The 14,845-nt window shown below is 35.5% G+C and overlaps 1 protein-coding gene across 4 annotated transcripts in view; it reads left to right on the plus strand.

The window, feature by feature from the left end:
* The window catches only part of USP34 (ubiquitin specific peptidase 34), a 242,422-nt gene that overhangs the window by 52,819 nt on the left and 174,758 nt on the right, over positions 1 to 14,845 (plus strand). For all 4 annotated transcript variants that reach the window (XM_081588454.1, XM_081588456.1, XM_081588457.1 and 1 more), the window contains exons 3-5: positions 1,583 to 2,003; positions 7,689 to 7,739; positions 7,898 to 8,047. In XM_081588454.1, the coding sequence (XP_081444580.1) occupies positions 1,583 to 2,003; positions 7,689 to 7,739; positions 7,898 to 8,047 (622 nt within the window). The remainder of the gene's footprint in view (positions 1 to 1,582; positions 2,004 to 7,688; positions 7,740 to 7,897; positions 8,048 to 14,845) is intronic.

Consider the following 14,845-nt stretch of genomic DNA (forward strand, 5'->3'; position numbering starts at 1 on the left):
CCACATTCCATTCATTGTCATTAAGTCCGGTCCACATTCAAGAGGAGGAAAATTGGGCTTCTCTGCTTAAAGGGAAGAGTGTTAAACAATTTGTCGCCATACTTCAAATCTTCCACACCTAGAGAAAATGAAATTATTCTTACATGGCCATACAGGAAGTTGGTGATCTTTTTGGTACAATAAGAGTTTTGATTTGTTTTGATAAATTAGATGCAAATTGTGATAGTTGCTTAACTGTCATCTGTCTTTGGATACATTATAACCTGATACTTGTGTATCATTTACTTATTGATTCACCAGACCCCTTTGATTATAAAATGCTAGGCATTGTGCTAACTGAACATGTCTAAGAGAACTATAATTATGTGTAATAATTAGACTCTTATTATTTTTATTCTTGTTTTTTACTGGAACTGAAGTAAGTGTGTGTGTGTGTTATTCCTAAACACTTTTGATCTGCCAAATAGGGTAGGAATGTCCTAAATAGCCTTCAAGTAAATTATTATTTTTGGCCATGGCACAGCTGGCATGTGGAATCTTAGTTCCCTGACCAGAGTGGAAGCACAGAGTCTTAACCATTGGACTGCCAGGAAAGTCCCAAGAAGATTATTTTTATTTACTTTTATTTAAAAGTTTTTTTTTTTTGGCTGTGCTGCATCTTCATTGTGATGCAGGAGCTTCTTACTGTGGCATGTGGGATCTTAGTTCCCCAACTAGGGATTGAACCTGCATCCTCCCTTTGGAAAGCAGATTCTTAACTACCAGACTACCAGGGTAGTCCCCTGCAAATTATTTTTAAATGTAACTTAAAAAAAAGAAGCTTTTATTGGGGTATAGCTGATTAGCAAACAGTGTTGTGATAGTTTCAGGTGAACACCAAAGGGATTCAGCCATACATATACATTTATCCATTCTCCCCCCAAAATGTAAATTTTTTTATTAGTTGACAGCAAAATCCCTCATGTAAGATAATGAGTCAAGTTTACTAACAAGGTATTGTATTATAGTCAGTTTCCTAATAACTTATTAAACATGCATTGAGTACTTAGAGAAGCAAAGATACAGCCACAATTCTTGTTCTTAAATAGTTGTTTTTCTGGAGGGATAAGTAAGTAAGTAAGTGTTGCTCACTCAGTCGTGCCTGCCTCTTTGCGGCCCCATGGACTCCCACCAGGCTCCTCTGTCCATGAGATTTTCCAGGCAAGGATACTGGAGTGGGTTGCCATTTCCTTCTCCAGGGGATCTTCCCAACCCAGGGAATGAACCCGGGTCTCCTGCACTGCAGGCAGATTCTTTACTGACTGAGCTACAAGGGAAGGGAAGTCTGGAGGGATAGATAAAATATAAAACTGAAGATGATAGCTGTCAATCTAATCTAGTGACTTTTTACCAGTACCAGTTTTTGGTGTGATGCTATCTTTTAAAGTTTTTATAGTGCTATTCTATCAGAAGGGAAGAAATACAATTAATTATTTGAAAAATATTTTAGTATTTACTTTTTTAATACTATTTTTTTAGAAGGATAGAATTGTTGCCTCTTTAGGAAGCATTGATTAATTAAAAATTTTTTTTTCTCTTGTAGGCAATGTCTGTGCTGCTTCAAAGAGTATAAGCATTTGGAGATTTTTAACCAAGTAGTGTGTGCACTTATTAACTTAGTGATTGCCCAAGTTCAAGTGCTCCGAGATCAGCTTTGTAAACATTGTACTACTATCAACATAGATTCCACGTGGCAAGATGAGAGTAATCAAGGTGAAGAACCACAGAATATAGAAAGAGAATGTAATGAAGGAAGTACAGAAAGACAAAAATTAATAGAAAAAAAATCAAACTCTACAAGAATTTGTAATCTGACTGAAGAAGAATCTTCAAAGAACTCTGATCCTTTTAGTTTGTGGAGTACAGATGAGAAGGAAAAACTCTTACTGTGTGTGGCAAAAATTTTTCAGATTCAGTTTCCCTTATATACTGCTTACAAGCATAATACTCATCCTACTATAGAGGTATGTAAAAATAGGTATTGTGAATTTTAAGTAATACCAAGTCATGGTTATGTTGGTAATTTCTCACTTATGAATAAACATGAAGATAGTCATTATTGATGGAAAATTATAAAAATCACTATTGTTATAAAAATTATTTTGGATTTCTTCAGAGCATTTCTGTAGCAACTTGTGTTGAACATTTGCTCAGTGTAGTTCTAATAAGGAAAGATTTATAAATTGAACTCATAAAAATTAAACTATCAGTGATAGATAGTTTGCTGATGTATATCTATGCTCTACTTACTGTGACTTTCAAAAACTAGTAATTGAGGAAAAAGAACATGGAATTTCATTCTTAGAAATGTAGGTTAACAGAATTTGGAATTCCTTTTATAAAGAAAAAATGCTTAACAAATTATCTATAACTACTAGTTTTAAATAATAGTATTTTCTTTTGCACATCAAGATGCTTTACTTATTCCACTAGTGATTGGTTTTCTCTCCCTCCCTACCTTCTTCCCTCCTCCACTAGTGATATTTATACAAGCCTTTCCATCTTAGGTTTATTTAGATAATGGCATTTATTTCTCCAAATAGTAGGAATTGAAACAGTTATGTGATAATGTATTATAGTAATGGCTTAAAACAGTAGTGATTATTTCTCATGATTCCATGGCTTCCCTGGGCAATTGCTTTGCTGGTTTTTGTATGGCCTCACTTAATGCAGTTGCGTTTATTTTGGGAGTTGGATGGGTTTGAAAGTCCAAGATGGTCTCATTCACATGTCTGATCGTGCTGGTTGCTCCTGAGGGCTCCTTGGATTTTTCTCTGCATGGCCTCTCATTCTTTACTACGGTAGCCTGGCTTCCTTACACAATAGTCTTAGAATTGATCCAGGAAGGCAAAAGTGGAAGCTGTAAGGCCTCTTATAAAAGTCCAGCCTCGGAAATCACACAATATCAACTTTGCCATATTCTGTTGGTTGAAGCAGTTCACAAGGACAGCTCAGATCAAAGGGGTGTGAAGTAGATTCTGTACCTGGATGGGAGGAGAGGTCAAGTTTCATTTTAAACTTTAAAGTACATTGTGTTTTTCTATACATCCACAAATAGGTAGAGTTCTGGCCATTAACAAATATACCACATGCCTTTTTTTTTTTAAAGGCTATTTTCTCCAGCTTATTTTTTCTATAACCTCCATACTGACTTCTCTAAACTTCTTTCTTCATCTGGAAAAAAATTGTTCTTTACTGAAAATGTTTTCAACACTGAATTGAGACTATTTAAAAATATAGCCCAGGAGGTGGGTATTTTCCCTATTAGAATTCTCCATAAGAATACTTTAAATCAGATTGTGCTCGGTCTTCTAGTATTCTTAATTGTTATCCTCCCATAGAGAAACCTTTTAATAAATCTCCTATATGACATCAGATGTTTATTAATCATTCTAAAAACGTTACCTTGGTCAACAAAAAGGGGATTAGTTCATGCAAAACTGCAAAATTTAGTCTTAAGAACACCACATGAATAGTGTTTTTAATGCCTTACATTGATAATTGAAAGATGCTAAAAATCACTTGACTAAGGATGTAAATATGTGAAATTTATTCAAAATGTTTCAGAAATATTTTTTTGTCCAGTTAAAGAAATCTCTTGGTAAGAATTATAACAATACTAAATATGTCATTTTGTTCTTAAAATCAGTTTCCTCCTCAGTTTTTTAAAAAAAGTGATTTTCAGAAATGATCTCCAAGTAATAGGCATAGTCACCCTCCCCGTACTTTTCCTTGTGGATTGAAATGCCCTATTGTTACCATTTTTGAGGATCATTCCATGTAACTACTTGGTTGAAAGCAATGACTTTATGATCTTTAGGTAAAATTCTAATAAACACCACTCTTGGATAAAATAAAGGAGGACTTTCCTTTTACAGAATTCTACATTCTTATACAGAATTCTCATTTCTTTATATTGAATTTATATGTGCATCTTTAATATTCTGTTCGTAATAGCTGTTTCCCAAGTTTCAATTATCTTAATGAGATGTTACCAGTATTCTAAAATTTCTAGTTTCTGTCCTATGGCCATGTTATTAAATATGTTAAGGGCCAACTGTTTCAAAGGGTCTTTGATGTAGTGTACATAAATATTGTTAAATTATATGTATGTGTTTCTATATACATACAGATGTCATAAAACTAATATTTATTATGCAGTACTGTAGAGTTTACTAATGGTTTAATTCTACCTTTTATAAGGAGATAGTTGATCTAGTCTTCCCTCATACGAGAGCTCTATGCATCCTTTCCTGATAAGGCCTTTTACTTTATTTATTTAAGAGAAACAAATTGACCAAGACTCTGAGAAGATGCAGTGCTCCTATGTTAGTGTTTTGACACCTTTAGTAAATATTCTTATTGCATATGAGAGAAAACTGACTTACAGAGGTTAAAAGTTCTGGTCAGGCTTGCATAGCATAGTGCTGAGAGAATTCTATAATTCAGGTCTTAGTTCTGCATTGCTTCTTAAATGTTTCAGACTAATCACTGTAACTACTGTAATTCATTGTCAGTAGTGAATAAGATGGGAACTTGGAGTCTGTTCCTTCTCTGTTTCTCTCTGCATCCTTCTTTCCCTCCTATCAAAGTTGAAAATATTTTGAAAGATGTAGTCGTTTAAAATAAGTAATAATAATTCTGAGGGTGAAGGAGGGGAGTGAAACAGCTGGCTAAAAGCTAAATATTAAAAAAACCTTAAGATCATGGCATCTGGCCCCATTACTTCATGGCAAATAAAGGGGGGAAAGGTGGAAGTAGTGACATATTTCCTCTTCTTGGGCTCTAAAATCACTGCGGATGGTGACTGCAGCTGTGAAATCAGAAGACATTTGCTTCTTGGCAGGAAAGCTATGACAAACCTAGACAATGTGTTGAAAAGCAGAGACATTACTATGTTGACAAAGGTCTGTATAATCAAAGGCTGTGGTCTTCCCAGTTGTCTTGTACAGTTGTGAGAGCTGGACCATGAAGAAGGCGAAGCACTGAAGAATTGATGCCTTCAAACTGGTGCTGCAGAAGACTCCTGAGAGTCCCTTGGACAGCAAGATCAAACCAGTCAATCCTAAGGGAAATCAACCCTGAGTACTTGTTGAAAGGACTGATACTGAAGCTGAAACTCTAGTATTTTTGTCAGAAGATGCGAATAGCTGACTCATTGGAAAAGTCCCTGATGCTGGGAAAGATTGAGGGCAGAAGGAGCAAAGGGCATCAGAAGATGATGAGATGGCTGGGTGGCATCACCAACTCAGTGGACATGAACTTTGAGTAAGGGAGATGGTGAGGTACAGAGAGGCCTGATATGTTGTAGTTCATGGGGTTGCAAAGAGTCAGACACGACTGGGCAACTGAACAACAATTCACAGAAAAAATTTGTGGAGGCCAGTGACATTGTTTTCCTAATCCTGAACAATATAGGTAATTCTAGCAGGTGAATTGTTACTCTAAAGTTTTTTTCTCAGTGTGAAATTAGTATAAAAATTATAGAGAGAAGAGAGATCATGCCCTCTGTTGTTATTCAGTCACCAAGTCATGTCTGGCTCTGTGACTCAATGTACTGTAGCACACTAGGCCTCCCTGTGTTTCACCATCTCCTGGAAGTTCGCCCAAGTTCATGTCCATTGAATTGGTGACGCTATCCAACCATCTCATCCTCTGCTGCCCTATGCTCCTTTTGCCTTCAGTCTTTCCCAGCATCAGGGTTTTTTCCAGCGAGTTGGGTGTTGGCATCAGGTGGCCACAGTATTGGCCCTTAAGCTTCAGCATCAGTCCTTCCAGTGAATATTCAGGGTTGATATCCTTTAGGATTGACTGGTTTGATCTTGTTGCTGTCCAAAGGATGCTCAAGAGTCTTTTCCAGTACCACAATTTAAAAGCATCAGTTCTTTGGCACTCAGCCTTCTTCACGGTCCAGCTCTCACATCCGAACATGACTGCTTGAAAAGCCATAGCTTTGGCTATGTGGAGTTTTGTTAACTTTGTTAACTCATGTTAACTCTATATAATACTTAAAATGAGATTATAACACCACCTTAGGGTAGTGGCTTCGTGTATCCAGAGTGGAAATAAGAAATGGTAAAACAGATCTTTTGCGGAGCCAAAATACTTGTAACCAAGTCCGTGAGTAACACTGTGCACACCAGAATAGAATTCTGTTAGGAGAATTTCTTGCTTCGTCCATCATAGGCGCTAGAAATCTTATTCCAATCTGATATTCCAGCATGGTTCATCTGGTTCATGAATTATATTTAGTAATACCACAGGAGTTCTTATATTCTGACTTTTTTAAAGACAAAAGGTTTGTTAAGAATAACCTAAAACTTTAACCGTGGCCCTGGTAGTAGAGGCTTGTGAATACATTTAAGGATGGTTGGTACAGTTCTACAGTTATTTTGATAAGTGATTTGACCTCTCTGAGGACTTTTTTAGATTGTTCTTCAATGTTCTGAGAGTTTTATGTATACTCTCAATCAGTTGTTTTCAAACTTGATTTCAGCAGTCAAACTTAAATATTTAAAATGGGTAACAGCAATGAATGAATAGGTTCTTTTGGCAGCTAACTTTTCAGCTGAAAATATCTTTGATTATGAAAGTAGCAGCTTCAGTATGACTAAAACAGACTATACAAAATAGAGTTTAAAAAGCTTTGAATCTTCCTCTTTCTCCATCTTTTCCTCAAAAAAAAATTGTTATGAAATTAGTTCAGATTTTTTCAAGCATTTAAAAAATTATAAAAATCAGATCATGTTTATAAATTCTATTTTTAACAAATATATTATCTTTTTATGCATGTGCATATGGAATTCACTTTATCTTTTTTGATTCACCTCATTTTAACAGTATCTTAAAGATATACTTTAATCACCCTAAAAATTAGTTGCTTAAAGTATATTTTATTTTCATAAATTTATGGAGTTGTATAACCATTACCACATTTCAGTTTGAGAACATTTTCATCATCTCTCATGCCATTTTGCCTTATTATTTTTAAAGGCTGCATAAGACCCTTGATGGTTATGTCACCATTTATTTAGCCATCCTATTGATGGATATTAAAGTTGTTTCTAATTTTGAGATGTTATAAATAATTTCCTTGAGCATCATTATGCATACATACTCTTTACTAGTTGTTTAGGATAAATAACCAAAAGATGAACTGCTAGGTCAAAGGGAATGTACATTTTAAATGTTGTTAGGTAACTGAAACATATCATTCAGAAAGGTCATACCAGCTTTTATTCATACCAACAGTGGATGAGATGCTTTCAGGTGGTTTAAATCTTAATTTGTGGAGACACCTTGTGAAACTTTTGAGTATACCTCTAGAGAATTAACAGTTTCAAAACCACTTAACTAAGTTAAACATGTATAAAAAATTACCCCAATTATTTAAGGAAAGGTTTTTGTTTAAGAATGCAAAATGATGTATAACATGTAGTATAGAACGATTTCTTTGGAGAAGAGTTAAAATATACTTTAGAATTGAATCATATTAACTTCAGTTGGAATACTACTGTTCATGAAGAGTATTAGTTGTAAAATCTGAGTTTTTATAAAATCGGTTTTTAAAATATGGTAGTTTTAAAAGATGGTCATGTAATAGTGTGATGCAATTGTATTTACCTTTTTTTTTTCTTCTTCTTAATTAGGATATATCAACCCAAGAAAGCAACATTTTAGGGGCATTCTGTGATATGAATGTAAGTGTTTATCTTTTTTCATTTTTAGATTTATGGAAATTTTTGTTTTTTTGTTCATACATGTCTGAGTTTATGTCTGACCAGTATCTTTCCAGTACTGGTAATAAAATGAAAATTACCCCAGTTAAGTTTTAAAATAATTTCCTTTTTTTCTTCAGGATGTAGAAGTACCATTGCATTTGCTTCGTTATGTATGTTTGTTTTGTGGGAAAAATGGCCTTTCTCTTATGAAGGACTGCTTTGAATATGGAACTCCTGAAACTTTACCATTTCTGATAGCACATGCATTTATTACAGTTGTGTCTAATGTAAGTATTGTTTGAAATTGATTTTAATCTTGGGAACAAAGCCTATTATATTAATAACGTGCATTTTTATGTCCAGAAAAAGGTTATGAGTGATTTGTTATGTACAATACTCTTTATTTTTTTCTGGATTATACTTTGAAAAAGTTAAGTATAGAAATCTTTTTTTTTTCAGTCTTCCCTAAAGTAAAATTAGAATTTGTATCAGTGGTTATGACTCAGTGCTTTCACTGCATGTCCTGGGTTCAATTCCTGGTCAGAGAAGTAAGATCTCCCAAGCTGTGTGGCATTGCCAGAAAAAATTAACGAATTTAAGTAAAAAATGTAAATTTATTTACCTCTTTTGTTTGAAAGATAAGATGGATAGCTTTGCACAGTCTTAGGCTGATTTAGCTTTCCTTGTCTGGAATTTTGTACTGGCAAATTTTTGACTTCTTAGGGTTTTTGGTTACTTAAATAATGGTTAGCCTAGCTCAGGGCTTTATTACAGTGTGTCTGACTTCCCTCTGTATTACAGTTGAAAAGCTAACATTTCTTTTTGTCTTTGTAAAGATGATAATTCTTTTGTATGTTAATGTCAGTTACTGTGAAGCACAGTATGTGCGGAAACAGAAATATTTTTTATTGTCTGTATATTAAAATTTAACCTGAAATAACCTTTTTATTCTGGTCATAATTTTAAAAAATGGTACAGTAAAACTTAAATCTAACTTTGCCAAAGCCAGAATTCTTGTGTTAACTGACTCACCGTAAGTAGTAACTACTGTGAAATATTTCAAGTGTGTATGTAAAATATAAATACAGGGTGAAAAAAAGACCCAACAAAGTAACTTTGTTTCATTGTTTCCAGTGTAGAAATAGACTGGAAAGGACACTGACTTTCTAAAATTTTTTGAATACCTGAATTTCCATATTTGAACCATTTTTAGCCCCCAGATTCCTTGGTTCCTTGGATAGGTTGAAAATGCTACCTGTAACAGCAATGTAGCTTTGTAGGTTAAGAATATACACTTTGAATTCACAGTTGGCATTTGGATTGACAGTTGTGTTTGAATTCTGAATCTGAGCCTCAATTTTTTAATTTGTAGAATGGGAGTGATAAGTATGGTGATCTGCCTTTAAAGATGGTGGTGAGGTTTTAAGATAGATTTTAAATTCTTATTAATAGTACCTGATAAATAGTAAGTACTTAGTGACTGATAGCTGTTACTTATTGTAGCTGTTATTAACACTTAATTCTGTTAGTCTGATTGACTTTGTTTGAAAGGAAGGTCTATTCAGTTTGGCTTCCTTTGGTAGAAAAAGGAAAAAATAAATTTTTGAGTGAATCCTGTGTTGACATTTTAATTTTAAGCTGTAATAAATTTAGACAAGGTATATAACTGAGTTTGAAATCGAGAATTCACAAAATAACTTATCAACAATTTTCCTTAGGAATATTACCTGAATTAAACTTATTTCTTGAATTAATTTTACTAATTCTTGGTTAAAGTCTATTATGGAAGCCTCATTAAAGACTAATTTGTTACTCTCTCTTGAAAAGGAATCCTTTACTAGAGAAAAAGTTTGGATTCTGTTTCAGTTTTCTGTTCCCAGCCTTTTTGTGACTGCTAACTATGGGCTGTTGTCAATTTGCATAACGTTATCTTGTAGCTCAACTGAGACCATTAAACCAAAGTTAAAATTAGTCATACTGTTTTAATTAATAATGTAATTGTTTGGATACTAAAATGATGTTTTTTTTTTTTTTTCTGAGAGTATAACAATGTACTTTCCAGCCAAAGATTTTATAACTTGATTGGGTAATAACTATTATTTGGCACCGTTTCCTCATAAAAAAATATTTTTTGATTTTTCCCTTTTCATTCTGTTTTTCCAAATACAGTTAATACTTTGGTGCAATTAAGAGCTTAAATTGGGACTTCCCTTGTGGTCCAGTGGCTAAAACTCCAGGCTCCCAATGCAGGGAGCCCAGGTTCAATCCCTGGTCAGGGAACTACATCCCATATGCCACAACTAAGACCCGATGCAGCCAAATAAATATTTAAAAAAAAAAAAAAAGAGCTTAAATCACAGGGTTTTTTTTGTAATTAAGTTTTCTGCAGACCCTGTAGTTAATTTTTTTCAGAGTTTGGACATTTAAAGCAGTATGAGTTTTGGCATGATTTCTGACCTTTCTTGGGGTTTTGACCACTCTGCCTGAAGTTTATATGAAAGCCCTTAGTGATCAGTTTAAACAATTGAAATAGACATCCCTTTTTGGGCCTTTAAATTTCAGAATTTTCTAGTCACATACAAATTGATTTACAGCAGAGTAGTTTTCCTTTAGTGGAGCATTGTAAATTATAAACTCTGGTGGTTTCTTTATGTCTCATTTATTTACTTATTTTTGGCTGCACTAACAGTAAGGAAAGAAAAAGGACCTATATTATATCATTAATAGTGTATGGAATTTGATTCTTGTAATGTTTTGCATTATAGTAGTATTAAAGAATATAGATTTTACAGAGAAATAATTCTGGGCTTGAATTGTAGTTCTGTTGTACTATCTTTTTGGTATTGTTTGTTTAATATTATTTAATACTTTTTATTTATTTTAAAAATTTATTTAATTTTTATTTTTTTGGCTGTGCTGGGTCTTTGTTGCTGTGTGGGCTTTTCTTTAGCTGGGGTGAGTGGAGGCTACTCTTTAGTTGCAGTTCCCATGCTTCTCATTGCAGTGGTTTCTCTTGGCACATGGGCTCAGTTGCTCCATAGCGTGTGGGATCTTCCTGCACCCAGGATCGAACCTGTGTCTCACGCATTGGCAGGCAGATTCTTTACCACTGAGCCATCAGGGAAGCCCACTTTTTATTGATGAACTATCTAATTTTAATTACATTATAAGCTTCACTTTTTTCATCTATCAGAATGAGAATATTAAGGGATCAGCAAATGGTAGCTCTCTCTATTAAAACTTTCTTTCCAGTGTTGACATTTTTCCCTTATCATTTTTATTTACATTTTTATTCATTGATATCTTTATCTGCAAATAAAAGATATCACTGTACCTATGTTCATTTTCACCGTCTCTAATGTATCTTGTATATAATTAAATGTGTTAACCTTTTAAAAAAATTTGAAATACACATTCAAACAGAAGAGTGCACATAATAAGGTTTATGATTTATCAAAGTGAAAACCCCTTCTAATCACTACCCTTCTAACCACTACTATGCCAAGAAACAAAACACTGTTAACTCCGCAGAAGCCTCCTTTATGATTCCTCTAAGTCATTATCCCATCTCTTTGCCCTTAAAGGTAAACACAATTCATATTTTTATTTCTTGCTTTGCTTTACTGTTTTATTACTTAAGCTTATAGCCTTAAATACTATAATTCCGTTTTGTTCCTTGTTAACCATGTATGGTTAACCATGATTGCTGGGAGAAATACCAGTAACCTCAGCTACGCAGATGACATCACCCTTATGGCAGAAAGTGAAGAAGAACTAAAGAGCCTCTTGATGAAAGGGAAAGAGTGGAGTGAAAAAGTTGTCTTAAACCTCACCACTCAAAAAACTAAGATCCTGGCATCTGGTCCCATCACTTTATGGCAAATAGATGGGGAAACAATGGAAACAGTGACAGACTTTATTTTTTGGGGCTCCATAATCACTGCAGATGGTGACTGCAGCCATAAAATTAAAAGATGCTTGCTTTTTGGAAGAAAAGCTGTGACCAACCTAGATAGCATATTAAAAAGCAGAGGCATTACTTTGCTGACAAAGGTCCGACTAGTCAAAGCTTTGGTTTTTCCAGTAGTCATGTATGGATGACTTGTAGTGATGTAAGGGCTTCCCTTGTGGCTCAGCTAGTAAAGAATTCTCCTGCAATGTTAGAGAGCTGGGTTTGATCCCTGGGTTGGGATGATCCCCTGGAGAAGGGAAAGGCTACCCATTCCAGGATTCTGGCCTGGAGAATTCCATGGACTTTATAGTCCGTGCAGTTGCAAAGAGTTGGATACAACTGAGCGACTTTCACTTCATTTCACTTCATATGTGGATGAGAGAGTCGGACTATAAAGAAAGCTGAGCACCAAAGAATTGATGCTTTTGAACTATGGTGTTGGAGAAGACTCTTGAGAGTCTCTTGGACTGCACGGAAATCAAACCAGTCAATCCTAAAGGAAATTAGTCCTGAATATTCATTGGAAGGACCGATGCTAAAGCTGAAACTCCAATACTTTGACCACCTGATGCGAAGAGCTGACTCATTTGAAAAGACCCTGGCACGGGGAAAAATTGTAGGCAGGAGGAGAAGGGGACGACAGAGGATGAGATGGTTGGATGGCATCACCGACTTGATGGACATGAGTTTGATCAAGCTCTGGGAGTTGATGATGGACAGGGAAACCTGGCGTGCTGTAGTCCATGGGGTCACAAAAGAGTCGGACATAACAGAGTGGCTGAACTGAACTGAACCATGTATGTGAAATCACACATAATGCATCTTTCATGTATGGCTAGTTTTATTTAAAATTGAGATTACATGTAGCTGAAGTAGTTGAATTTCACTGTTGTATAATACTCCTTTAAAATACACTTCCATTGATCTGTTTTACTGGTGTTGGACATTTAGATTATTAAGAGTTATGTGGTGTCAGCAACCTCTTACATGTCTTTTGGTGCATATGTGCATGTGTTTTATTTTGATATATATCTAGTAGTGGAATTTGTTGATGACATGTTATGCATAAAATCACTCTTACACATTAATGTTAAGGTTTTCCTAAGTGATTGTATTAGTTTTTACTCCTACCAGGAATGAGGTTTCCCATTGCTCCATATCCAAGCAAACATCTAGTGTTCTTACTTCTGATGGATGAATAGTGGTATCTCATTATGGTCTCCTTTTGTACTTTTAAATGACTAAAGAAATTGAACACAATTTCATGGGCTAGTAGCCATTTGAATATTTTTTGAGAAGTGTCAGTTCAGGTTTATTAAATCCATTTAAAAAATCAAATTGTTTGCCTTTTCCTTACTGATATATGGAGATTCCTTACATGTTTTTATACAAGTCTTTTGCCTAACATCCATGGATTACTAATACCTTCTTCAACTCTGGTTTTGCTTTCCATTCTCTTGTATCTTTTAAAGATGATTATTTTTAATATAACTGGCTCAGTGGTAAAGAGTTCATCTGTAATGCAGGAGATGCAGCAGTAGTAGTGGATTTGATCCCTAGGCTGAGAAGATCCTCCAGAGAAGGAAATGGCAACCCACTCGAGTATTCTTGCCTGACAAATCCCATGGACAGGAGCCTGGGGGACTATAGTCCATGGGGTCGCAAAGAGTCAGACACAACTTAGTAACTGAAACAACAACAAATAGTTGATTTACAATATTATTTAGTTTTAGGTATACAACTTCATTTTCACTATAGGTTAGTACAAGATCCTGAACATAGTCCCATGTGCTATACAGTAAATCCTTGTTGTTTAGTTTTAAAAATTTTTGTTTATTGATATTTTTGGCTGTGCCAGGTCTGTGTTATTGCATGCACTTTTCTGCAGTTGCAGTGAGTTGGGGCTGGCTTCTTGCTGTGGTGTGTTCTCTTGTTCTGAAACACAGGCTCTAGGGTGAGTGGGCTGCAGTGGAACATGAGCTCAGTAGTTGTGACACAAAGGGCTTGCTTAGTTGCTCTCCAGCATGTGGGATCTTCCTAGACCAGAGATCTAACACATGTCTTCTGCATTGGTAGGCAGATTCTTTACCACTGAACCACCAGGGAAGCCCTTATTGTTTATAAGCCCTTATTTATATCTAGTGGTATGGTGTGTATCTGTTAATCTCATTGTTGTAGTTCAGTTGCTCAGTTGTGTCCGACTCTTTGTGACCCCATGGACAGCAGCATGCCAGCTTTCCCTGTCCTTCACTGTGTCCCAGAGTTTGCTCAGATTCATGTCCATTCTTTGGTGCTCAGACTTCCTTATGGTCCAGCTCTCACATCTGTACACTACTGTACACAACTCTCCACATCTACTGGAAAAACCATAGCTTTGCCTATGCAAACTTTTGTCACAAAGTGATATCTTTGCTTTTTAATATGCTGTCTAGGTTTGTCATAGCTTTCCTTCCAAGGAGGAAGCATCTTTTAATTTCATGGCTGCAGTCACAGTCTGCAATGATTTGGAGCCCCCAAAGATAAAGTCTGTCACTGCCTCCACAGTTTCCCTTTATATTTGCATGAAGTGATGGGACCAGATGCTATGATCTTAGTTTTTTTAAATGTTGAGTTTTAAGCCAGCATTTTCACTCTCCTCTTTCCCCTTGATCAAGAGGCTCCTTAGTTCCTACTCACAGTCTGCCATTAGGGTGGTATCATCTGCATATCTGAGGATGTTGGTACTTCTTCTGGCAATCTTGATTCCAGCTTGTGATTCATCCAGCCCAGCATTTTGCATGATGTACTCTGCATGCTGCTGTTGCCGCTAAGTCGCTTTAGTCGTGTCCGACTCTGTGCGACCCTATGGATGGCAGCCTACCAGGCTCCTCTGTCCCTGGGATTTGCCAGGCAAGAGTACTGGAGTGGGTTGCCATTGCCTTCTCCTGTACTCTGCATAGAAGTTGCATAAACAGAGAGACAATATACAGCCTTTTTGTACTCCTTTCCTAATTTTCAACCAGTCAGTTGTTCCACGTAAGATTCTAACTATTGTTTCTTGACCCACATACAGATTTCTCAGGAAACAGATAATGTTGTCTGGTATTCCTATCTCTTAAAGAACTTTCTAGTTTGTTGCGATTCACATAGTCAA

This window comes from Giraffa tippelskirchi, chromosome 4 (genome assembly GCF_054371585.1).
Source record: "Giraffa tippelskirchi isolate mGirTip1 chromosome 4, T2T-mGirTip1v1.2.pri, whole genome shotgun sequence".
NCBI lineage: Eukaryota > Metazoa > Chordata > Mammalia > Artiodactyla > Giraffidae > Giraffa > Giraffa tippelskirchi.